Source organism: Candoia aspera, chromosome 5 (genome assembly GCF_035149785.1).
Source record: "Candoia aspera isolate rCanAsp1 chromosome 5, rCanAsp1.hap2, whole genome shotgun sequence".
Lineage (NCBI taxonomy): Eukaryota > Metazoa > Chordata > Lepidosauria > Squamata > Boidae > Candoia > Candoia aspera.
Genome location: NC_086157.1, coordinates 115887401 through 115913568, shown reverse-complemented (window position 1 = coordinate 115913568; position 26168 = coordinate 115887401). Strand labels below are relative to the sequence as shown.

The window sequence follows — 26168 nt, the reverse complement described above, 5'->3', positions numbered from 1 at the left end:
TCTAGCCATGACGTGTCGTGCCTGGACCCACTCTGGATGTGAGAAATGTTTCCATCTCACGAGGTATTGTAGTGTTCCTCTTTGTTTTCTTGAGTCCAGTATTTCTTTCACTTCAAAATGTTGTTGATTGTCTATCATTATGGGTGGGGGTGGAGGTTCTTCCGCATGCCATTTGGATGTGCTCGTTGGTTTCAGTAGTGCACAATGAAACACTGGGTGGACCCGTCTCAAATTGTAAGGCAGTTCCAGTTTGAACGTAACTGGGTTGATTACCTGTATGATTTTAAAAGGTCCAATGAATTTCGGTGCCAATTTCTTCGATGGTTGTGAGGTCTTTATGAACTTAGTGGAGAGGTAGACCCTATCTCCCACTTTGTAGTTCGGTGCCTCCGCCCTGTGGTTGTCCGCATATTTTTTGTACGTTGTTTGTGCGTCTGCTAAAGCCGTCTGGATGACTGGCCAGGTTGTTGCCAGCTGTGCCGCCCAATCGTCTGGTGAGCAGGGCAGGGTTTCAGGTTGCGGCAATTCTGGTATCGGTACAAAATCTCTTCCATAGACCACCTTAAAAGGGGTGTGGCCAGTACTCTGGTGTACTGCGTTATTATAGGCCACCTCTGCAAAAGGTAGTAGGTCTACCCAGTTGTCCTGTTGATAATTTATGAATGCCCTTAGGAACTGTTCAAGTGTTGAGTTAAGGATCTCTGTTGATCCGTCCGTGTTTGGATGCCACGCAGTGGACAGTGCTTGCTTGGTTCCGATTAGTTTTAAAAATTCCCGCCAAAACTTTGACGTGAATTGTGTGCCTCTGTCGGTCACCAACCTGTAGGGGGCGCCGTGAATCCTGTATATGTGTGTTAGGAATAAACGTGCCAGCTGTTGTGCGGAGGGGATAGTCGCGCACGGGATGAAGTGTGCCTGTTTCGAAAAATAGTCTTTTACCACCCATATCACAGTTTTTCTTTGGCTGGGTGGGAGGTCCACAATGAAATCCATGGAAATTTCTTCCCATGGCCGGGAGGGGCTGGCTACCGCCTGTAACAGCCCGTGGGGTTTCCCTCCTTTACGTTTGGTGGTAGCACATATGGGGCAGTTGCTTACGTAGTCTTTTACGTCCTTTCTAAGATTTGGCCACCAAAATTGCCTCCTTGTTAGGTGGAGGGTTTTTACAAACCCAAAATGCCCTGCAGATTTGTCATCGTGTGCTCTGTGTAAAATTTCTCCCCGCAGTGATTCGGGCACGTACAAAGCTTTCTCCTTCCAGGCGAGATTGTCTTTGAAAGATACATGTTGTTGGTTATTCTGCAACCATGTATCTTGCTGTAGTGCTTGTGTGAGTCTTTGTTGCCAGTTCGGTGAAATTGAGCGTCCCCTCCGATCGCTCCCCGCCGTTCGTGCTGGCGTGCGCTGATTCCTTGTCTGGCTCCGCGTGACAGCTGGGCAGCCGAGCTGTTTCTCGGTCCATACTGTTCCTACGATGTCGGAGGCTTGCGTGTCGTCTTGTGGTCGTCGGGAGAGGGCGTCTGCCAAGAAGTTTTTCTTGCCCGGTATGAATTTCAGCGTGAAATTAAACCGGCTGAAAAACTGAGCCCATCGCACCTGCTTCGGGCTGAGCCGTTTTGGCGTGCTGAGTGCCTCCAGGTTCTTGTGGTCCGTCCACACCTCGAAAGGGCAGGAGGCCCCCTCCAGCAGGTGTCGCCACGTTTCCAAGGCTGTTTTTACTGCAAACGCCTCCTTTTCCCATACGTGCCATCTCCGCTCCGTCTCGGAGAATTTGCGGGAAAGGTAGGCGCAGGGCTTTAGGTGGTTGTCGGAGTCCTTTTGGAGCAGGATGGCTCCGATGGCGAAATCGGAGGCATCTGCTTGCACCACAAAAGGCTTGGTGGGGTCGGGGTGCTGTAGCACTGGCTCAGCTGTGAAAAGGGTTTTCAGTCTCTCGAAAGCCGTTTGACAGTCAGCTGTCCAATTCAGTAGCGCCCCCGGGTTCCTCGATTTGCGCGTGTCCCCCAAGCCCTTAGTTTTTAGCAGGTTAGTTAGGGGCAATATAGTCTCTGCCAGCCTGGGCGTGAACCCCCTGTAGAAATTAGTGAATCCCAGGAGGCTTTGCAGCTGTCTCCTTGTGCGTGGGCGTTCCCACGCCAGGATGGCTTGGACCTTGCTGGGGTCCATTTCTATCCCTTTAGCAGAAATCCTATACCCTAGGTAGTCAATTTGTTTTTTGTGAAACTCGCACTTGGAGAGCTTTATAAACAGCTCTGCCTTGCGAAGTTTCTTGAGCACGTCCTTTACCAAGCGTTCGTGCTCACGTTCTGTTTCTGTGTAGATCAATACATCATCCAGATAAACCAAAACCCCCTTAAAAAGGTGGTCACGCAGGACCTCATTAATTAACTGCATGAATACCCCCGGTGCCCCCGCCAATCCGAAAGGGAGTACTTTATATTGAAACGCCCCCAATGGGCAATTGAAAGCAGTCTTCCACTCATCCCCCTCCCTTATCCGTATGCGGTAGTAGGCTTCCCTTATGTCCAGTTTGGAGAATACCTTACCCTTCACCAAGTGGGACAAAATGTCCTTTATTAAGGGTAAGGGGTATTTATTTGAAATGCTTGCTGCGTTTAACCCGCGGTAGTCTGTACAGAGCCGCAATGTCCCATCCTTTTTCTCGCGAAAGAGGACTGGCGCTCCCACTGGAGAGTTCGCTGGCTCAATGAAACCTCTCGCCAGATTTTTGTCTATGAAGTCCCTTAACGTAGCTAGCTCTCGCTGGGTCATAGCATATATTTTTGGTTTGGGTAGGGGTACCCCCGGGACCAGTTCAATGGTACAGTCCGTCTTTCTGTGGGGGGGGAGTTTGTCCGCCTCTTTCTCACCGAAAACATCGGCGAACTCCCCGTATTTGGTTGGCAGTCCCTCTGGCAGAGCTGTCTCTGTGTGTTCTGCAGTCGTCGTCGCCCCCCCCATGGCTGCTCGGGGAACCTTGTCCCCTGACGGTGCTTGGTAGCACCCGTCAGCAAACTTAATCTCTCTGGTTCTCCAATTGATGACTGGGTTTTGCTGCACGAGCCATGGGATCCCCAGTATGAGTCGGGGTTGCCCCACCGGTGCCACGATGAAAGCCAATTTTTCCTCGTGGCTGCCGAGCCGTAGCGCGGTTTTTCCGGTGTATTGGGTGACCGGGCCCCCTCCCGCTGCAGATCCATCTAGCTGCGAGAACACCAAATGGTGCTGAAGTGGATAGCAGCGGAGGTCGAGGGCGGCTGCTAGGTCAGGGTGCATGAGGCTTTTGGAGCAACCTGAATCAATGAGTGCCCAGACCTTTTCGGTTTTATTTCGATGGGTGAGGGTGACACGGACGTAGAGGGTGGGGCATTCCTCACTCACCCCTTTGTCGAAGCGCCTGTCAGTGTTCTCCACCTGTCCTTCGGCGCCCCTTAGGCCAGGTGGTTGTCGTTTCCCGCCGCCTCTTCTGGGTTGCTGTCCTCCCCCTCCGAACTGTAGGGGTCGTGTCTGCGTCGGTACTCCCCCTTTGCTGCTGGTCGCTTTCTCGGCGCTGGGGTTGGTGCTGTTTGTGCCCTCCTTGGGCTCTCTCTGGGCGTCGCTTTGGGGCATGCGGCTGCTTTGTGGTCTTCCCTGCCGCACGTAAAACATTGCCCTTTTGCGAAGCGTCTGTCCCGTTCCTCCCTCCAGGGTTGGGGTCTCGCCCTCACCTGCCTTGCGCTGGTGCGTGGGGGTCTCGCTGTCGCCATCTGTTGCGTTTCCCTCCTTGCGTGGAGGAACGTGTCGTGGGCGTTCTCCGCTTCCGCTGCCAGCTGGATCCACCCCGTGAGGGAGCTGGGGTTGTCGCGGCCAAGTGCCCACCGGAGGACGTTTAAATTGAGTCCATGTTTGAACTTCTCAATCAATGTCGATTGAGACCACGTGTCTACTTTTCCGGCTAGGGCTTGGAACTCCATGGCATACTCAGCCACGGAGCGCGGGCTTTGTCTAAGTGTCTCTAGCGCCCTTTTTGCCTTTTCTTGCTCCAGGGGGTCCCTGAAGTGCCTTTCTAGTGCCTGCAGGAATTCAGTGCTGTCCTGCAGCGCCCGGGCGCCGGATTGGCACAATTGGACGTACCAATCGGCGGCCCGCCCTTTTAGTTTTATAGCCAGGGCATTGATTTTGCCCCGCTCAGTTCTGAAGCAGGGACCCCATTCTTCGAGGTAGTACCTCGCGTTAGTTAAAAAGAAGGAAAGTTTCGAGGGGTCCCCATCGAACTTTATGCCAAAGTCTTTGGCGGGTGTCCTGGTCTGGCTCCTGGCCCCCTCTGCGTCGTGCCTCGGGTTTTGCCGGAGCTGCTGCGGGTCGGGGTGTCTCCGGTTCTCTTGCGGCATTGGTGCCTCTCTCTGGGTCTCCTCGCAAGGTACTCGTCCCGTCGCTCGGGGGGGAGGGCGGGGGGTTCTCCCTCGGTCGGGCTCCTGGATCCAGGCTCCGCCGTCGCCGTTGCCGCCCGCTTGGTCGTCCCTCCGCCTCTCAGCCTGGCGTATCTCCCGTCGTGGGGTGGGCTCCTGGGGCCGGACGCCGCCGCCGCCGAGGTTGTCCCGCCGTCTCACGTCCGGGCGCGCCTCCGCTCGTTGTATGGCCTCCTGGGGTCGGGTCCCGCCGTGGTCGCCGCCGTCCGCTGGGTCTCCACCCCGCCTCGCCTCCCGGTGCGCCTCAGGTCGTCGGTTGGGCTCCTTGGGTCGGGTGCCGCCGTCGCCGCCGTCCCACTCGCCCTGCCGCCTTTCGACCGGGGTTGCCTCTGCGCCTCCTCCGTCGCGGGGTCCCTGTGCCACCGTCAGCTGTTGGAGCATCTGCCGCACCGCCTGCATCCCTTCCTCCAACGCGCCGAGCCTCTCCGCCATCCCTGGCGTCCCGCCGGGGTTTTCGCCGCTCCGCTCGCCCTCGCCGTTGGCCGTGGTAGAGGACGGGTCGTCCCTCGATCCCGCCGCGGTGCCAGGCGCGCCCTCGCCTTCGAGCGCCCAGGGTGGCGGTTCGTCTCGCGCCTCCGTCGGGGTTGCCTGTAGGTTTGGAGGGGGTCCCCCCGTCTCGCCCCCGGTGCCTCGCGGGCTCCGGGGCGCCGGGGTGGGTCCCTCCCCCGCTGCTTCCCCCCAGCTGGGTCCCATACTTACCGGGGCGTTGCATCGCCCGGACCTCAGCTGCATCCCGCCCTGCGAGAGCGGGGCTTCGTCGCCCGGCGCCGAAGGGTTGCGCCTCCTCGGTTCCTGGTTCTCCATGCCTGGCTGGGTCCCTCACAAACGAGTTGGATAGGTACCAGGTGGAAAAAAAAATTTTTTGGGGTTCCCGTTTTTATGTCAGGGCCAGCCTCGCTTCGCAATAAGACACAGACTCACTTAATGGGTATTAAGGATTTCTGGTTTATTGGAATGATAGCTGACAGAACGAAAAACGGGAACGGGGTAGGTAGGTGGGGGTGCCCCTTTTATACCCTCCTGTATTGCCCCGGGCTTCCCCACCCCTCAATGCCCCGATCCCTCTTGATGGGATCCTTGATGGCTGCGTGGGCGTTTTCCCCGGTGTCCTCTTTGTCTTCCTGCAACGGTTGAGTTCTCCGGGGCACCATGTGCTCCTTATCTTCACTCCTCTGACGTCCCTCCTTTCAGGTGTTGATGGGATCATGGGTGTGGGTGTCCTTGGGTGCTTGGTTTAATTCCTGAAAGATTATCTCCTTCCCCCTTTTCCTTAATGATCATGCTCCACGCCTCTTCCCTGGGACATCGCTTCACGCCCTGGGAGTCTGCTATCCTGTCTCCCCTCGGCCTTCTCTTCTCTAGGCTAAACAGACCCCCTTCCTTCCACCCTTCCTCATAGGATGGGGACTCCAAGCCCCTCACCATCTTCGTTGCTCTTCTCTGCCCTCTCCCTGGTTCCTTAGCGTCCTTCCTTAGCGTGCCAGGGCAGAGGAGGATGGACGTCAAGGGGCAGGACTAACATCCTGCCTTGCTCAGCCTGATGTTCCAGATGTCTTGGTTGAACTGTAACTCCCACCATCCCCAGAGGTGTGGCATAACATTTCCAGGTCTGCATAGCTTCAGGTGTGATGCTGAGCATTTTCTGCTGGGACACGCGAGCAGGATGAAGCTCCAGCCTAGCCTTTCTTTTCCTCATGCCTCTTGGAGGAGCTGGCCCACAACGCCCAGGAATTTGTGGTCAACAGCTGGGGATGATGGGGAACAGTAATCCAAGACATTGGAAAAAGCTGTCCTAAGACCAGATCAAACCACATTAAAGCTTTTTATTTTGTATAGATTAAGCCAAAGAGTGAATTTGGGCTACACAAAGGCACTGAAGGGAAAAAGAAACAGAGGAATGGAAGAATAAATGAATAGGCCTAGGCAATTATGGGTAACTTTTGTAAGAATGGAGGAAATGGAACAACAGGGTAATTTGTTATTGTGAAAAATGACATTGACCTATAAAGTAATTATAGCAAACAAGATGTAAATATTATTAGCATCAAGTTGAATTCTTTAATCTCCTTGGCTTAACACTGATATTTATTCTAGCTGAGAAAACACAAACATATTCTTGTAGTTATCTGTAGATGTAATGATTAAAACTGAAATTTTATATTCACTTATCTAGCAATAAATTCTACTGGATTCAGTGGGGCTTTCTTCTAGATGGAGGGTTGCGCTGTAAGGTGAAGATACTAATGCATATTTTCCTAAAGCATTTTTAGCATTAAAAAAATCTCAGAATTTGCATATAAGCCCTTCCTTCCTTCCTTCCTTCCTTCCTTCCTTCCTTCCTTCCTTCCTTCCTTCCTTCCTTCCTTCCTTCCTTCCTTCCTTCCTTCTGTGGTGTCTTTGAAAGGAGGTTATTTTGCAGAGTTTTTGGGACACAGGGTTATTTTAATTAGTTTAATTAGTAATTAGGTTAAGAGCACATAATTAAATCGTTTGGCAGGTTGCCATTCATGAAATAGGAGTTTGACAGTTGACCAATGTGCTTAATCAAAAAGGGGGAGTTTTTCTCAAGCTCCTCGGGGTACAGTGCTTTGGGCAGGTAATTGAAAATTGAGATTACTGGGTTTCTGATTTCCTGTTTCTCTCCAGTGCAGAATGGATTGCAAAGATATCTCCGCGGAAATGCTGTACGATGTGCTTCATGATATCGAATACAGGAAAAAATGGGATACGAATGTCATTGAGACCTTTGACATCGGCAAGCTGACTGTCAACGCAGATGTGGGATACTATGCCTGTGAGAAACTGGGGCGGGGGGGCGGCTGGCCAAGATAATCCCCAGAGGAGGCCCCAGCAGTGGGGACTCACCCTGGGGCGTCTGGTCATCTTTTTGCATTTTAATTTAAAGCTGCAAGCCTTGAAATCAACTAAAAATATCATTCCGTAAGATGATATAGACTTACAATTAAAATGAGTAAAGCATTTCGGTTGCAGTGTGATGGGGGAGAATCCTTGATCCATTTCCAACCCAGGGAAAGTCCTGGGTGGGGTGGGGGCACTAAATAAAGAGACCAACCTTTTATACAATTGATTAATTAGAAACCCCAATGAGATCCTATCTCTAAAACCCCAACCGGGAGCTCTCAGTGCCCCCCCCCCAGGACTTTTCAGCGGTAACGTCTTCCTTACGTTGAGTGTGGCTCTTGGTGACTTCACGGACAGCCCCGTGGTGTTTTCCTGGAAACATCCTGGAAGTGGTTTGCCATGAGCAGCTTCTGGGATAGATATATTTGTTCTGACTCCCCAGGTTAGCCTCCCCGCTATCATCTCTGGGTGGCTTCCTCTCCAAGACCCTGCTTAGTTTTTTGAGCTCAACTGAGCTCTGCAAGATGCTGCCACTTCTTCAGGACCTCGTTCATTCAGTGGTCCTCCAAATCTGCTGCTGTTAACTTGCACTGGATGTCATGAGTGAGGATGGCGAGCAGGGGGCTCCCATCCAGGCTGTAAAGCGCATGCGTAGCACTGAGGAATTAGGCGGCCATTCAAAGAGACACAGATCGGGCCTGCCTTAGTCTTTCGGGTTTATATGTCTGGGTTTTCCCACGCTTCTTCAGTTTGTTAGGATTTCCTGTTATGTAGCAGCAATAAAACACTAGAGACCTGTTCCTTGTCTCAGCGTGGTTCCTGGCTGTTAGGACACTGGAGCCTCCCTCACCTAAAGCATCCTTGGTCTGCTTGCTGGTCAGCTCAGGTGTTTCTTTGTTTATAGTATGTTAATTTCTTTGAAGGTACACATAGTCCTCGACTTACGACTGTTCATTTAATGATGGTCCGAAGTTACGACAGCCTCAGAATGGAAGCTTTATAGCCTGTAAAGCACTTCTGAGCATCCCAAAATGTCGCACCCCCCCTGTGGTCACATGATCGTATTTTGGGCGCTTGGCAACCGGCTTGCATTTATGACCAGTTGCAGTGTCCCGTGGTCACGTGATTGTGTTTTGTGACGTTTTTTGCCATTTTACGGCAAAAAGTGCCCATTGGGGAAGCTGGATTTGCTTAAGGACTGCTGTAAAAATGGTCATAAAATCAGGTTCAGGCACATGGTGACTCAACTTACAACTGCAACAGCTTACAATGGAAATTCCGGTCCCAATCGTGGTCGTAAGTCGAGGACTACCTGTAGAAGAATTAACCTCTCTCAAATGAGCACCAGCCTTTATTCCTGGCTCAGGGAGGGTCCTGATCCCCAGGTCCCTTCCCCCTAGCCTTTTCCTGCTGGTGGAATCATTAAAATCCCCCCTGCTGAGCCCTCTTGTCTTCTCCCCTCTCCGGCAGGGAAGTGCCCGAAACCCTTAAAGAACCGTGATGTCATCACGCTGCGTTCGTGGCTGCCAATGGGCAGCGACTTCATCATCATGAATTATTCCGTCAAGCATCCCGTAGGTAACCGGGCTTCCTGGGGGGAGCGGGGCTGGGGAGGGGGGCCAGGGCATTTGCTGGGCTGTCTCGGGGAGGTCAGAAAAATCAAGATGGTGCCACAACCGTGCTACTGAAGCTTTGCTGTAATGGGAATCACCTTGGAGACCGGAGGAAGCCAGGCGATGGTCGGGCAGGAGATGTCTCGGTGCCCAGAAGGCGTGGGGGCGAGGGAAGCCTCCCGGAAGGGACCCTCCCTGGTTCTCTGGAAAGTAAAGGCAAGTGGGGGGGAAGCACTGCCAGGCTTGCAAGGTTCTCTAAGTGCAACACTGCAATAAGGGTAGTGTTGTTGTTCATGTTTTTGGCTTCCTGTCTGGACACCCACTCTGTTTCTGGATGTGTTGCTTCTGCCCCAACCCTGGTTTAGGGAAAACCTGGGAAAAACCTGGAGAAGGCAGAGGGAATGGCCTTGAAGGACAGGAGGAAGGGCCGCAACAAGGCAACAGTCAGATAAGAGGGGCTTGAGCCCCGGCTGAGAAAGTAACTCGAGAAAACGTCTCAGACAGGCCCCTCCCTAGTTCACACAAAGACAAAGGGGGAGAGGGCGGAAGTACATTCAGATTTACTTGTTTAGTAACTGCGTGACTATGGTCTAGTCCTCTCTTGTGGCTTCCCCAGCTTCTGTTCAACCCCCTGGACAAGACAGCATCAGCTGCCCGCCCACCTGGGGGCTTTTTCCAGGAGGCTCCCAAGCAAAGGAAAGAGGCGAAGCAGGCAGAGACTGCACAGCAATCAGATTCTTCCGTTGGGGAAATCAGCACCAAATCATCCCCGAGAGAAACCCAAAATCAACATTCAGGCCCCTGAGAACACACTACAAAAATATTGGCAAAGGAAGAAAAGTTGGGGGACCTGGGAGGGCAAATTTCAGCCCATTTCTCCTGCCCCGAGTGGAAAATCATAGCGAAGCTGAGATTAGCCAACTTCAGCTTTTAAGAAGTTTGATGTTCCTGTTTTCCTTTCTTTTGAAAAGTGCCATTCTTACCGTGACTGCCTTAACGGTTATGCTGTTTGACTTTAGATTGTTTCCACAGGTACTGTTGCTTTTAGAAACGACAAAAAAAAAGCATTGAATATTAATGGCAAATAAATAAATAATGTGAGGACCAGCGTGCCAGATTTTGCTCTCTCCGGTGAACAGTTTCTACTTGCCTCTTTTTAGAAATACCCCCCAAGGAAAGACATGGTGAGGGCCATCTCCATCCAGACGGGCTACCTAATCCAGGGCAAAGGAGCCAAGAACTGCAGCCTCATCTACCTAGCTCAGGTAGACCCCAAAGGTGAGGTTTTGCCCCCCCCCCATGAAGGAAGCCATTACGCACATTCTGTCAAAGGCGCCTGCTTTGGGCTCTGCTTCTGCAGATCCCTTCTTCCCTTGTTGCTGCTGGGGCAAACGTTCGTAATCCATGATGCCAACTGACTTGACTCATTCCTGCAAGGGAAACATCTGTATTTTTAATACACGCAGTGCATTTCCAGTTGTATAAATAGATAGCTGTTAATATGTCCACTACGCTCCGGTCGAGGCCGATACAGAATCACTCTCTCGCAATGTTCATAACTTCTGAGGCTTCCAAACTCATCTGGCACTTCTTCTGCAGCAGCACTAACAATCGTTGGGGTTGATGTCTTGCCCAAACAGTGGGTGTCATTAATAGAATCAGCACACGCGGGTGGTTGAACTGACCAGTGTCTCCTGGGTGTCTCGGGGTTGGCTTGTAATCTGAGCTGTAGGCGCTGGCAAGTCATGCCCCAAACATTTTCTCAAAGGAGAGGAAGAACAGAGTGTATAAAAAAGAATTATCCATTCAAACAAACATTTTCTTCTTTATTGTCTACAGTGTTTCTCAAACTCAGCAACTTTAAGAATTCTGGGAGTTGAAGTCCACCCATCTTAAAGTTGCCAAGTTTGAGAAACACTGGCCTAAAACATTTAAACAAAAATATGGAATTCTGCTGCAGTTGGTAAAATTGTAGAGAAACACGAGACAAAATACCTGCAAATGTTGCATTTATGGTTGCAGAATTCAGATGATTTGGGGGAATGAAAAGGAGGAGAGGTCAACTTCCTTGGAGAGTTGGCCAACCAGAAAAATCCCCTTTTGCTTAGTCCCTTGTTATATTATTTAATAAGTTTAAATTTCTGCCCCACCTTTCCTCCAGGAGCTCAAGATGGTGTACGTAGCCCCCCTTCTCTCATTTTTCCCCTGGGGGTAGGTTGAGAGAGATCCCCACATCCCCCAAGGAGTTTCTAGGGCAGTCACAGTGGAAGAATGAAATGAGATAATATCTTAATTTTTTTAGCTGGCCAAGTGCAAACCATCCTGCAGTAGCTCGGAAGTGGTTGAGCAAAGCTTTTTTCTTGAATGTTACGATCTGGGTTGGGTGACTCAGGTGTTGAAAGGTGGGGGTGTATGTGTGCATGCACAAAATCCCCAGGTGCAGATTTCCTCTTGCATTTCCATTTCGCGCATCATCTTGAACGGTGTGCTCTGCGGTGTGAGGGCCATGCCACAATTACCTTGATTTTTCCCTATTGCAGGTTCTTTGCCAAAGTGGGTGGTGAATAAGTCTTCTCAGTTCCTGGCTCCAAAGGTAAGCTGGGATCTCTTTTTCTCTTCTTTCTCCAGCCACCTGTGCCACCTTGTTTCACCATTACTTGGTGGCCAGGACGAGCTGGAGGTTCGTTATCTGCTGCTGGTAATGGGTGGAGAATGTGCTTTGGCAGGGAAATCCTTTCCAAAGGCCTTCAGAACCGCATGGGTAGGAAAATGCCCCAAAGTCATCTTTATCATTATTCATTGTTTATTCTGTTTCAAATCATTCAGTAATAGGAGTTCTCTAGGCAGATTAAAATCACTTATTTGCGGGACCACATGTCCCCCATTGTTTCTGCCTGCCCCACCGGGTCTAGCAGGCTCCACACCATGGACAATGCCATCTTGTGGGACCCTGCCCTTGTGCCTCCTCAGTGGCAGTGCCTGCTCTGTGGAATGGCATCCTCCAGAGACCCAGAGGGCCCCATAAGGCTCTGAAGACCAGCTGTTCCTTCAAACTTGGGAGCCAGCAGTTAGGCAATCACTGTTGGTGATGTTGTTCTGTCGTGGGGGTTGTTATTTAACTGGGCTGTCATGAGTTTGTACTGTTACGATGGTTTTAATCTTTGTATGCCTCCCAAAGTCATTTCTGTGACTCTAGAAATGATTTAAATAAACAAACAAACAAACAAACTTAAAGCATTAAACACAAGGAAAATAATAGAAAATGTTAGTATGCCAAGCATAGCGAATATTTGTAGCTCGGTTGAACGGTGGAGTCCCTGGTGCTCTCTGGGCCTGGTTGTTTTCTGGCAGATGTTTCATTGCCAGACTAGGCAACATCTTCAGGGCGAAAAGAAAAGGCCCAATGAAACGTCTGCAAGAAAACAACAAGGGCCAGGGAGCACCAAGGACTCCACAATGTTAATATAATATAAAATCAGACTATCTAGTTCAGGAGTTAAAATAAAGATGCACACTAGACATGTTCCTAGGAGAAGAAGGATGGCTTAGCTCAATACTGAAATGACGTCAGTGTGGGCACCAGGCGGGTCTATCCAGGAAGGGCATTGTACAGCTGTCTCTTGCAGCTGCTGCTTGTCCTGGCCCGGGGCACCTAGAGGAGGACCTCCTCAGGTTGACAGGAGAACCCTGGGGACGGTAGTCCTTGGGGAATCTTGGCCTCCTGGCCATTTATTTCTGGCCTGTGTGTTTCTTCCAGCAGTGGTCCCTTGCCATGAGGGCTGTCTTCTCGGCAGTTGCTATTTAGGAATAAATAGCATTTCACTGGGACTGGGATTCGCATGACCCAGGGTAGCTGATCCAGTTCTTCCCCGCACTTAGCACACGTATCCTTCCATCCGATGGAAGGATGGGGGCTTCATGTCAGGACGGTGCAGATGGATATCTAGTTTATAGAAATAATCTTTATTATAGTTGGACTTAGGGTAAGAGTTAATCCTTTATGTATTTGTATCTGTGCTGGAGAAGGTTGGAAGCCATTCCTTCTATATTTCTTTCTATTTCTGCACTTTTCAGTTTGTCTTTTTTCTTTCAGTCTTTTTTTCAACCTTTTCCATGTGTTGTATTTTATCTATACTTTGAAACTTTAATAAAGTCTTTTAAAAAAAGAAAAGAAAGAAAAGACGGCGCAGATGGGTATCCTCTTTCTTCAGCACCCCCAGCAGTATTTACATCCTGATTGTGGTTTAAAGCCCACTAATTGCTACTGTTGGAACCAGAAAAGCATAATTAGGTTTCGTTTTGCCAACCTATTTGTGGGCGCCAAAGAAAGTTCCACCATCAACTCTCCTGGCCCTCTGGCAACAAGAGAAAGAGGTGGTGGCCGGCGACTCTGGAGCTGAAGAAAGATGTAGAAAGACACACTGCAACCAGATGACTTGACTCTGAATAGGTGGGGAATCATGGAGATTATATAACTGATTTACTGAAGTACTGAATTAATACATTACTGAGCTATGGAGGGCTGGTAAGGTCCTTCAGGGCAAAATAATATCCCTGGAATCTCACTTTTGCTGCATCAATTTACGTGGGATTTGCATCTGAGAAGCAGCAGCCGGGAAGGGCTGGCTGGATCTCTAACATCCAAGGTCTTTCTCTGCTTTCTCTGAAGGTGCTTAACAAGGCATGGAGAGGGTCCCTCTGCCCTTCTGCATCCTTTTTGCACAGAGCTGGGCAGCCTTAGCCTTTTTTTCTCCAATTGGCCCCGTGGGACCTGCAGGAAAAATGCTAGGAAGGAAAGAAAAAGCAATCCTTTTGAATAACTGGACCGAGAGACAATAAGCCTCTCTCGTTATGCATCAGTTCAGTTGCGCCAAGGAAGGTCAGTGATGTAGAAAATGCTTAATGCAGAAAAAGGGGCTACGGAAGAGAAGACTGGTGAGGATTCCAGCATCTTAATTCTGAGATGATCGAGTGGCACTTGGAGCACGTGTCATAATTGTGCATAGTCTGCTCTTGTACATTCCCACGTTTAGGCTTTTGTGGTCTGTAATTTCTAATTAAGCATTTTCTTGTTCTACCTCCATGTCCTTGGCTACAAGGAAAGACTGCAGATTGCAAGGAAAGATGGAAAAGGGCAAAGCCCAGGCATCCAGAGGAGTCAAAAAAGCCAAGATGGCAGCCACCATCATGCCATCTTTCTTTTTTTGACCGGGCACACCCACACGGCAGATACCCCCTGTGCTGCTCCTCCTTTGTTCCATTTTAAAGAACAACCACCTTGATCTTTGTGTAAGATCCATACAATTCAACAGGTTATCCGCTGGGCTTTTCCCCACGCACAATGTTTGGCTACTGGGTGCAGTTCAAGGAGGTGGTTATCACCTTTCGAGCCCTAAATGGCACGGGACCAGGTTATTTTTGCAGGGCTGCCTCTCCTGGAGGGATCTGCCCATTCCACCAGGTCAGATGGGTGGGCACGCTCCAGGTCCTTTCCCTTAAATGTTGCCATCTCAAGGGACCTAGGAAATGCATCTTCTCCATGGCAGCCTCTGCCCTGTGGAACACCCTTTCCCCCGGGATCTGGCACACCTTCACCCTCCTTGCCTTCCAGAAGGCCTCAGTGCTTCCCACAAGCATTGGGGCAGGATGAGGTTGGAGCCCCTGGATGGTTTCGCTGCATGCCTCGGAGAAGGATGGTCAAGGCACCAGATTTTGGTTTTAATGCTTTTTTGGCTTCTAGTGTTGTTGTGAGCCACCCAAGAGTTGTGTTTCTTAAGATGGGTGGGTGTGTAAGTCCAACACACAAATAAATAATAAATCCAGCCTTGGGACTTTGAGGCATGGCAACGATTCTGGGTAGAACGTGGGAATGTTGGCTTCTTTTCTTTTCTTCATTCTTTTCTTCATCTTGATATAAAGATTCCTGGGAAGTTTTTTCAGCTGGTTAATCTGAATTTGTCCTGTTGGATACAGGTGAAAGGAGGTTTAGAAACCTAGCCAGGAATTGGGACCAGATTATCTGCATGACCATCTACCCTTGCAGAGCCCACCCTACTGTGTTAGGTCTTCAGTGACCTTCTTTGGGACCTCTGCTTTTTCTACTCCAACGTCTTTCATGCTGCGGAAGGCTCCTAATCACAACTGAGGAGAGGACTTAATCCTATTTGTTTACCCAGGCCTTAAAGACTGTTAGTGTTTTAGCGGTTTTAGCATTCCTTTTTAACTATGGTTCTAAATTTTAAATGGTTTTAGAATTGTATGCGTTATATTCATTCTGGTAAGCCACCCAGAGCTATTGGAATGGAGAGTATATACGTTTAGAAATAAACCTATATAACATTCTTTTGGGTTTCTGGGATGAGATTGTGAGGTTAAGATAAATTTAACTTCAGAGTTGATTTAAATTTTGAAAAAATACTCCGATTTTTATTTTACCATAGTATTTAAGCAATTCTTCGGATAGTAAATGCATTTCATTGTCTGGAACGTCCCATAAGATTTTAATTTTGTAAATTAGAGTGGATTTAATTCTCCACGTGGTTAGGCTTATAAGTGGTTACTGGCTGAAATAAGGAACTGTTGAAGTTTTTTTTTTTTTAAATTTATTTATTTAATACATTTATATGGCTGCCCAACTCACAAACAGTGACTCTGGGCAGCGTACGGAATTAAACTCAATTGGACTCAAGTTATTCTAGGACTGAAATCTTGACAAATGTCAAAATCCTTGTTTGGGCAAGCATCATTTTCAAGGTTTGAACTGAAAGATAGAAGACAAATATGAAAAGGTTACGGTTACAGATAATTTTTTCTGTTTTATCCATTCAGAGCTTTCTTTATGGAATATCCAAGGTTGAAAATAGTGAGTCAGTCCATTTTCTGGATAAACTGGGCATCTCGTACAATTTTGGATCGCCTCAGTTCTAAAGAAGCTGTTTTAAAACTTTTGTAGACTTAAAAAGGTTGTATCTCTGGTAACCTTGGTAACCTGGTACTTGTTCATACGAGAAATTGGTCTTAGCTTCCGAAAGAATACCGAGGTTAGACCAGCGTTTCTGAACCTCGGCCACTTGAAGATGTGTGGACTGGGGAATTCTGGGAGTTGAAGTCCACGCATCTTCAGGTGGCCGAGGTTGAGAAACACTGGGTTAGGTATTTTGGAGGAACCAATTAAGACTTGGCAGTGGTGAAATGGACTTTAATTATTTACACCCCATATGGAATGAAGAGTTTGCATGTCCTCTGCTCCTATACTGCTGGAGGTTGCTTTGATCTTAAAATGAGGTTAGTGGAACAAAAAAATTATTTCAAGTATATGAGACTCTTCAAAGAATGTTTAGTAAAGCTCGGTTGCAATCACCTTGCTGTCAGAGATGCAGATCTGAACTTAGAATATAAACTCACATGATCTGGACTCGTCCTGTTTGGGGAATGAAATTGACAGGAGATAGCATAATTTTAGACTGCTTGTTGCTTATCAAGGTTGCATATGTTTTTGTTGCTCCTATCCCCACATTTTCAGTCTGTCAAAGTGTTACATTTCTCATGCATGGGATGTCCAAATTAATGATTATACACCCCTGCAATGCAGTGTTTCTCAGCCTTGGCAGTGTTAAGGTGTCTGGACTTCAATTCCCAGAATTCCCCTCCCAGAATTCGGGGGGTTGAAGGGAATTCTGGGAGTTGAAGGGAATTCTGGGGGTTGAAGTCCAGACATCTTAATGTTGTCAAGTTTGAGAAACACTGCTAGAATGTAACATTATACAACTTTATGGAAGGAAAAATCTACACCTGATTTACAGGAATGGATTGTTTTTGGTCCCCACTTGAATTTATTATTATTTTTTTCAACAGCTGGGAGATGATTTTTGAGCACTCTTGGTCAACTTTTGACCAAAATTATTCAGTTCCTGATAGAATTTTCCAAGCTCTTCCCGCTATTATTTATATAGTAGTTAATTTTGATGTTACAGTACAAGACTAAGACTGTATATCTGTATATCCTGCCAATTAGTTTGTTTTGGTACAGGTAATCCTCACTTAATGACCACAGTTGAGACCAGAATTTTGGTTGCTAAGCAAAGCAATCATTAAGCAAATCCAACTCGATTTTACGACCTTTTTTGCAGCTGTCATTAACCAAATCACTGCAGGCATTAAGCAAACCAGGTGGTTGTTAAGCGAATCACACAGTTCCCCATTGACTGTGCTTGCCAGAAGCCATCCAGGAAGGTCAAAAATGGTGATCACATGACCATGGGACGCTGTGATGGTCATAAATGCAAACTGATTGCCAAGTGCCCAAATTGTGATCACATGACTGGGGGATGCTGTGACGGTTGTAAGCATGAGGACCGGTTGTAAGTCGGTTTCTTTCCAGCACCGCCGTAAGTCTGAACCATCATTAACCTAATGGTTGTTAAGTGAGGACTACCTGTAAAGTAAAGCCTGCAGAGAAATGGCCTTGAAAGGGAGTAAGTTTGCCAATTGCTTCTGAGTAAGAGGGGTTGTTGTATTCCTGGGTTGCGCAGAAGCGTTTTGTCCAGCGTCCTCCAGGATCAAGAGCGGCAGAGATTAACGAAGGTGCCTGTCTCAGCTGGCGCTCTTGGATCAGCTCCATTGCCGTATAATGTTCGTTTTCCATCCCGCGATTAATGAGCTCTGTTGCTGAGAGATCCCGTGACACGTTCCACTCTCGATGGCGATGGAAAGGAACCGCGTCAGCAGATGCAATGATACCCCCTTTAATTAGAAAAACGGCCGAGCCGCACAAGCAGCTCAGACAAAGAGTGAGGCTACCTTTGCGGCTGGCCTGAAGTGTATCAGCTTTCCAGAGGCGGAAAGCATTTCGGTTTCAAGGGTGGCTTTGTTCCCCAGCAACAGGGGTCTGTTTCCGAAGTGGTTTTTGTATTTCTCCTGAAAGACAAGCACTGGCCGTGAGCTGGTTGGGCTGGAAAGGAGATGTGTAAGCTGGTTTGGCCAGTTCAGAGGACCAAGAACGTGGCCTCCAGACTCGCAGAGAATTTTAAATCTTGGGGGGGCCCAGGGAGAGGGGGACTCTACTCCCTGTGGGTTCAGAGATGGTGGGGAGGGGGCCTCTTCAGTGTGGGGGGCAGGGACTCTTTCACGGGATCAGACGTGCTACCCTCCTCTTGGACGCAGCAGGGATGCAACGCCCCCAAGCATGTGGAAGGCGTAGGAAGAAAAACCCGGGCGCCACCCGGGAGCATCCTTTTCAATGCCAGAGGAAGCCGAAGAGATTTTAAACCAAGCGACCTTCCTTAGAACCTGGAAGCCTGGTTCAAAACGTCTTTGGCTCCCTCTGGCATTGAGGAGGATGCTCCCGGGTGGTGCTGCAGGTTTAGCAGGCTTGGACTTCTCCTGGGGATGCCCCACGGGCTGGTCAGCTTGCTAGGCAGCCCTCGGCCCAGAGGAAGGCTCCTGTAGCTTGCCCGGCTTGCTTCTTTTTAGGGGCGAGAATGTTAAGATATTGCCTGAGAGGAAAAGGTTTTGCTGACTTCCTCAACTGAGGAGGCTTCCAGGCAGCTTCTACCCAGAAAAGCTGGTCCTTGGGACTGAGTGGCTGTGCCTCCACTTCTGAAGGCCTCCCTGGAGGAAGTGGCTTGTGAAGCTGAGGACCCTTCTGAATCCCCCCTCCCTTTGCTGGGCAAAGACCTCCTCCTCCTCCTCCTCCTCTTTTGTTTCTTCTTCTTTTCTTCCTCCTCTTCCTTTCCTCCTCCTCCTCCTCCTTCCTCTCCCTTGGCTTTGTTTATCTCCCTCCTCTTTTGTTTCTTCTCCTCCTCCTCTCTTTTTCCTCTTCCTCCCCTTCTCCTCTTCCTCTCCTCCTCCTCCCTCTCCCTCAGCTAACTCTGTTTCTCCTCCTCCTGCTGCTGCTGCTGCTGCAGGCCATGAAGAAGATGTACAAGGCGTGCATGAAGTATCCCGACTGGAAGCAGAAGCACAACCCCCATTTCAAGCCCTGGCTGTACCCCGAGCAGAACTGCCTGGCCAGCCTGGCGCTCTCGGACCTCTCCATCCAGCACGCCGACTCCCTGGAGAACATCGACGAGAGCAGTCTTCCCGAGACCAGGGAAGAGCGGGGCGAGGGCAGCGACGAGGACAGCGTCAACTGAGGGAGGGCTGCTGGCCGGGGCCTGTGCCGCCTGCCCTCCCTGACGCCCCTGCCACCCGGGCTGCTTCTTGGCCGTGTCACTGGCGTGTTTGGGGAAGAGCGGGGGCGGCTGGGCGGCTGGGCGGGCTTCCCTCCCAGGACAGGATTCTCCATCACTGGTCAGTTAGTTCTGGCCTGGCGGGGGTGGGATGACGCAGTGAGGGAGTTTTCGGAGGAAGGTGCCACGTTCGAAGTCACTTTGGCAGCTCCCGCTTCACTTTCCATGACAGGCGGCCCAGACGCCCCCGGCTCTTCGCTTCTCTGGCAGGAACTCTTCCTGCAGCCCTGACTTCCTTTCACCGCCAGGGGGAGGCAGAGCCAGGATCCCTCGGTGGGTCCCCTCCCCTCCCCAATCGAATCAAGCCCTGCAAATCAAAGCTTTGCAGGGTGGCAGATGATCCGGAGGAAGGAGGGCTCTTCTCCCCATGAAGGCATCTGCTACTCCCTGAGGGGGTCGAGGACGCCCTTGGCAGGGAGAGTCACCCGTGCAAATCGCTTGGCACCCTGGCAGCAGGGCGCCTGGGTGTGTGTGTCTGTGGGGCATGATCAGGCAGAGGCCTCCCCCGCAACAACTTGCTGGCTTATGCAGGGGTGTCTTCGGGGGAGGGTCAAGATGGCAGTCATGACGGTGCTGCCAGAGCTCTGCCTGTCTTTCATGGGCATCACACACGCAACATGCCCAAAAAACAACCGGAGCTTTGATCACACTAGCACGGCTACCGTCTTTTTGACTGTGCCCGGTGGGTACCTCTGGTCTCATGGAAAGCACCGGCTGTAGGGCAGGGTCACTGCAAACCGCAGGCGTGATTCCAGCGCGGCCGGTTGGCTTGCTTTCCCACGTTACAAAGGCAGGCATGAAATTCTATGTGCCTATTGAAGGAGACGTCTGAAGTCCAAACCTCTACAGGTACTCCTTGCTTAACATACATCCGTTTAGCAACGGTCTGAAATTATGACGGCCTTGGAAAAAGTGCTTTATGACCTGTACTCGCACTTATGACCATTGCAAACCGTCGCACCACCCCTGTGGTCACGTGATTGCAGTTTGGGCACTTGGCAAGCGGCTTGCATTTATGACCAGTTGCAGGGTCCTGCAGTCACGTGATTGCAATTTGCAACCTTTTTTGCTGGTTTCCAGTAAAAAAACATCCTGGATTCACTTAACGACCCATGATTCGCTTAATGACCATCATAAAATGGTCATAAAATTGGGTCTGGTCACGTGGTGACTCACTTACTGACCACATCGCTTAACCAATATTCCGCTCCCTATTGTGGTCATTAAGTGAGGACTACCTGTAGGCTGTGGGGCTTCATTGGCAGGGAAGGAGTCTGCAAGCATCTGGCTGTGTTCTGCCCAGCTGCTGCGAGTTTTGCCTCGCTTCCTTGTGCTGGGAAGGCCCACCAGCAGAGACCTCCTAAGGGGGGAGCTTGGAGGGCAGGGCAGACCTTCTGCCTGCTCCTGCAGTAATCCGCTCCCTGCTGTGACCCAGTCAGTTTCAGCTGGGCCGCAGGTGAGAGTGATGAGGACTGGGGGCACGAAGGAGCCAAGGGCCTTCTGTGCGTGCTCGAGTACATAGGGAGGAGGCAAACCCACCCTCTGCGGACATCTCCAGGCTGGCTCCTGCCGCAGCAGCAGTAATTGATCTCTGGGGGCTCTGGGCCAACCGGCAGCTGAAGCGCAAGAGAGGGAGGCAAGCGGTTCTTGTGGTCCTGACCCAGCAGAACGTGCCCCCAGCCCGTGCTGCTTCCAGGCGTGCCACCCCCGGCTGCAGAATAACATTCCCACCCCAAATTGGTTGCCGCTGAACGAGGCGCGCTCCCTGCTCTGCTCCTCCTGCCCCCCATTAAATTGAGCTCTGGGGGAGGGGGCTTCTCTGGACGAGCTGCCTGCAAAGCAAGGGGGCCCCTTCCCTGCCAGATGGTCTTGGGCCCCCCCAGCCGGAGGGGCCGCCGGGCGCGACCAAGGGGCCTCTCCACCTTCCCTCGTTGTTTCCAGGGTTATTAGCATGCTTTCTGTGCTGGGGAAAGCCTTGCCTGGTGGGGGAGCCACTGCCTGGTGGAGTCTTAGCAGCGGGAGATGTGGGGTGATGCTTTCCATGGGCCCCCCCTTTCTCTCTCTCTCTCTCTGTGCCCCCCTCCTAGTCTGAAAGGCTAGTGAAGCAAGAAAAGATCTTTCTCGGCTGAGATGTGACTGGCCTTAAATTGTGGGGTTGTTACTGTAGCTTTCAGGGGTTTGTTTCCCTAAAACCCCATTTGCATTTCCAGGGGGGCAAAAAAAAGGGGGGGAATTTCATATCTTGTTACTGGAGCCATTTGTTTCAAAATAAAAGGAGTTCAAATTCTTGGCGTGTCCTGCTCGCAAAGAGGTGGACAGAAGATGCTGTCCTGGGAGGTCAGGCACACAAAACCCACAACCAGGACCGGATCCGAGTGGGTGGCCTAAAAGAATTGAGCCGCAAGGCGAGAGCGAAGGCCAGGCACCGGCCGTGCTGTCCAGGGCTTTGCCTCTGGTGCTGGGGATTCCATCTTCCCAAAGAGACCAGTATTCATGAATTGTCTTTCTTCCATGAATGTTTTCTGACATCCCACTCCCACCTCAAATCATTTTTAGGCTGTGCAAGTGCTCAACAAGCCACTCTCTGTGCAGGATTCCCCTTGGGCTCCTCTTTCAGTGTGAGCCCTTTGCAAGATGGCTAGGCCCCAACCACGGTCTGTGCAAAAGCAGACAATAAGCCGTGCCTTGTAGATGGAGTGTCCCAGATAACCAGTAAGAAGTATATCCACCTTTCCCATCCTAAAAGTTGGGAATGGGGGGAGTTGGCACCTCGTTATGTATGGACGTTGCAGATGGGAAGGATGTCTCAGCAGTGACAAACTAATGCAAAACCTATAGGAAAATCCATCAACGTGTGGAACCAGCATGCTGGCCATGGAATTCTGGGAGGTGAAGTCCGCCCATCTTAAGGTTCCCAAGGTTGAGAAACTGGTTTATGCAGTCCAGTAAGTAAGTAATTCCTGCATCCAAGAATGCAGATTTCTAGCCAAAGACTTCTGGCCCAATTCAAAGCGCAGACACTGCGGAGGTTGTGAAACAGCGTCCTCTGCCGTCTCCTTTGATGGCGGCAGTTTTCCAGCTAGGGTGTGAGAACATGGGGCCTGGGGAAGAAGCCCTTAAAAGGCCATTATCAGGCCTTCAGAGAGGAGCACAGTGCCTCAGTCTGGCAGGACCCACGTGTCAGTGTGTCAGCGGCACACTCGTTTTCCAGCTCTTTCTTGAGTGAGCAGCAAGCTGGTGAAACGGTGGGTCCCTGCATGCGTGTTAGGGGTGGGTGGGGCGGCAGAAAGCTGTGCTCGCTGGCAGTGAAAGGCTGGTCTTTATTTGGGGGGAGTGGTGGGGAAATGGGGTGGAGAATTTGGGGAAAGAACAGGGCAGGCGGGCAGGCTGGCACCACCTCTCCCCCTGGCTTCTGCCCGCCCTGGAAGACCTGGCCAAGGGGGCCCCGCTTCTGGTTCCGCCAGCTAAGCCATCAATATCATTCAGCGGACCCAGGCCGCCTCTGTCGCAACAACCGCCCTCTGGAGCAGGCCCCCATAAATTCACACCTCGCCCACTTAGAAGGAGGTGAAAAACTGGTCCTTCCCCAGGGCTAGGGTGGCAACGGGGCTTCGGTCTGCTCCACTCTCTCTCTGGGCAGGGAGAGAATTGGCTGGCACTCCCTCCAGATGATGCTTTGGGGGAGTTTCAACTTGTTTTTATACTTTATGCTGCCAGAGTTGTTGGAATTAGGCCACCTGGAAATCTGAAATATAAGCACAGAAATAACCTCAACAGGCGTAGTCTGATCCTGCAACATTTTAAACTGTCCCTTACGAGTATCTTTAAGTATTTAAAAGTATTGCTAGTCGTGGCAAACCAGGGTGCCGCTACCAGAAGTATTCCAATACTGTTGCCGCAACAGTTTCAAGCATTATATGCAATTAAAAAAACACACCTTGGAGCTAGAGAAGACTGGAGGCCAAGCAGTGTGTGCATCCAGGATGTACAGTACAGAGAATCTGAATCAAATGGTACGTACACCCCGACTTGGCAGACATGCCAGTGAAATATCTCCTCCTTGCCCCTGATATAAGGCTTGGACGTCCTCGTGCATGGAAAAGTGTGCGGAAAGAATGAGCCTCGGTCGCTCTATTCCTTGAGACAACGAGCCAATTCATCGCTCTCATCCGGTTACCGGAGCATCTGGAACCAGTTTCTGGGAAGCCCCTCCCTCACCCCTGGACAGGTGTGCAAAGCCGCAGAGCTGGAAATCCAAGAGAGGCCCCCGCTCCTAAACCAGTCTTCCAGTTTTAACTCCCACGCAAGCCTTATAGCAAATCAATGTGCTTGCAATGCCTCCCCTGCGTAGTAATATATAAACTTGTAACTCTGTTTCCCGCCCCATCCACCACCTCCCTGCCTAGGCAGAGGGACGGTGACTCAGTGGCAAGCTATCTTGACCCCAGGCTGTGCGCAGCCACTGCGGACCGTGGCTGCAGTGGAGACCAGGCCGAGAGCAAGCGAGGGAGCGATGGGTGGTTGCCTCCCAGTGACTCATACCTCTGGGGGCAGCTGCAACTGAGTCATCCTTCTGCTGTCTTGGTTAGGACTCACCCTGGAGACAGGGCAGCCATTCCTTTGCACACAGTTTATACGTCTTGCAAGAAACAAGGTTGCCTGGGTACTCTGCAAAGAATTAAAGCCAAAATGAAAGATTGAAACCTAAACTGATATAAAAGCACAACATTATTCCCTTCTTCCAATAGAAGAGAATCTCTGGAGCTCAGGGTTGAGCTGTGGAGTCCTTGATGCGCTCTGAGCTTGGTCATTTTCTTGCAGACGTTTCATTGCCCGACTAGGGTTTGCTCCCTGCTTATATACAGCAGCCTGCCCTGCCAGTGTTGGTGGGGTGTGGTTTTCTCCTTGGTAGTTCCTCCATTAGGGCACTGTTTTCTGCCTGATTCGCCTTGATATTCCTGTAAGCACTGGCACATTCAAGCATTCATTCAATGACAATCAGGAGACCGGGCTCTTTTTACTGTTTTAATGAAGCGAAATGACCAGCACAAGAAGAAAGCTGCCAATGCCCCGTCCCTGCTCAAACCTACATTTAAAACTACATTCTCTAAATTGCCCTCTGCCCCTCTTCCCACTAAAGCACGCCACCCCCCTTCCCATTCCAGGTGGCTCCTCTGATGTTTCCTGCTTGCATGGCCTTGGGGTAGCCGATGCAATAAGCCCCTAGCCATAACAATTCAGTTCGCACTCCGATCCAGCGCCCCCTCCCATCTGGAGACCCAAAGTCTGCTCACACTGATAAGAGAAGGATGGAAGATGCTCCGATAAGGGGGTTCTGGGAATCTTTGATCGGAGTCTGACAAGTCCCTCCTTCTCTAGCTCACGACCCCTTCTACCTTGCTAGATCTTCTTGATTCCCTGGCCAGAAAGTTCCCTGGCCTCCACTACCCTCTTTCTATGAGTTCAAGATGCCAATCTGTGTGAGGGTTTATTCTAGGGTTCCTCAACCAGGGTTCCGTGGCACCCTCGGGTTCCGCGAGAGGTCCCTAGGGGTTCCCTGGGAGATCACAATTTATTATAAAAAATTATTTCAAATTCGGGCAAGTTCACATTAGAGAGGCACATTTCATTCTTTATTTTCAGTTTAAGAACACTGTTAATGCATATTTATTTATTTATCAAATTTCGCCACCGCCCATCTCCCCCCAAGAGAGCGACTCTGGGCGGTTTACAACAAAGCTACACACACACACACACACACACAATACACACACACACGCGTGCGCGCACACACAGGGCTACCCATGAAATGAATAATTGTGTAATTTCTGGCCTTTATTTGAGCCCGAATGTGCAGGGGTTCCCCGAGGCCTGGAAAATATTTCAAGGGTTCCTCCAGGGGCAAAGGGTTCAGAAAGTCCGGTTTATTTGCTGGTAGGCCCTTTTTAAAACGTCACGGCCCTGACGGCCAGCCTTTCCGTTTTCCTTCCGGCCCGCCAGCTGGTAACGCAGCCTTCCTCTACCTGGTGGCCCCTGCCTTGATGATCAGTGCCATTATCTCTGGCCAAGTTGATTCCCCCCCACCCCAAAGGTGGTCACAATGGTTATCCACTACCTCTGGAAGACATCTGGCTGGGAAAGGCATTCCTACTGCCTCTCCTCCTCGGCTGCCTTCTGTCTGTGCCATGTGCTTCCTCCCTTCCTTTTCTCTCTCCACCATCTCTGCTTTCCACCCACAAGAATTTGCAGTAAGGTCCTGGACAAGACACTTCCTTTTAGCAAACCCAGTTTCAGTTCCTTGACAACAGGTGCAATGTTTGTCAACATTTAATGGCAGACACTTTTACCCTGAGCTGTGAATTTAGTTTGCAACTTGCTTTACCGAAATGAATTCAGTGAATTTCAAAGAAGCGGATATTCTGGATGACGATGCATAAGAACAGAAACAAAAACCTGCCTGCAAGGTTATCCATGAGGCACTCACAAGAAATTAGATGCTGGTTTCGTCGTCTGCCTTTCTTAAGGCCAACCTACGGCTGAATTGAAAGTATGCCTTGATGTGACGGATAAACCTGGAGTCTAAGCCTCATGGCGAGACATGTGCTAATAGTAAAATGCCTTTTTTAACCCCAAAGAGTAAAGAAATAGATTTATTTAAAGTTCAAAAAAGACAACCCAAACTCTTATTCAAAGGCATGCACCATTCAAAAAATATAATATCCAAACGGCCAATTCATTTCAGGCTAGGTGGTTGCCTTTAAACACGGCAATTAAAAACATTTTGTGCTTTATAGCTGGGCTTAAAAACATGGACCCATTCCAGACCTATCGGGGAAATGCCTGTGCAAATTAAAAAGTCTTCATCTGGCTCCTGCAGTCAGTTGCAGTATCTCCCTGGCTTTTGAAGCAGCTTTTGAAAAGATCCTTTATTACAAAGTTATCGCTACCCTGCCCTCCTACGGCCTCTCCTTCCTTAAAAAACAGGAGATCCACCTGGACCAACGCAAAAGGCAAGA

At 50.2% G+C, this 26168-nt stretch overlaps 1 protein-coding gene across 1 annotated transcript in view; it reads left to right on the top strand.

Annotated features, from left to right (window-relative positions):
- The window catches only part of STARD10 (StAR related lipid transfer domain containing 10), a 42717-nt gene extending 23638 nt beyond the window's left edge, over positions 1-19079 (top strand). The window contains exons 2-6 of the mRNA XM_063306029.1: positions 7095-7242; positions 8781-8884; positions 10084-10201; positions 11464-11516; positions 18829-19079. Of these exons, the coding sequence (XP_063162099.1) occupies positions 7095-7242; positions 8781-8884; positions 10084-10201; positions 11464-11516; positions 18829-19056 (651 nt within the window). The 3' untranslated portion in view covers positions 19057-19079. The remainder of the gene's footprint in view (positions 1-7094; positions 7243-8780; positions 8885-10083; positions 10202-11463; positions 11517-18828) is intronic.
- Positions 19080-26168: the final 7089 nt, after the last annotated feature.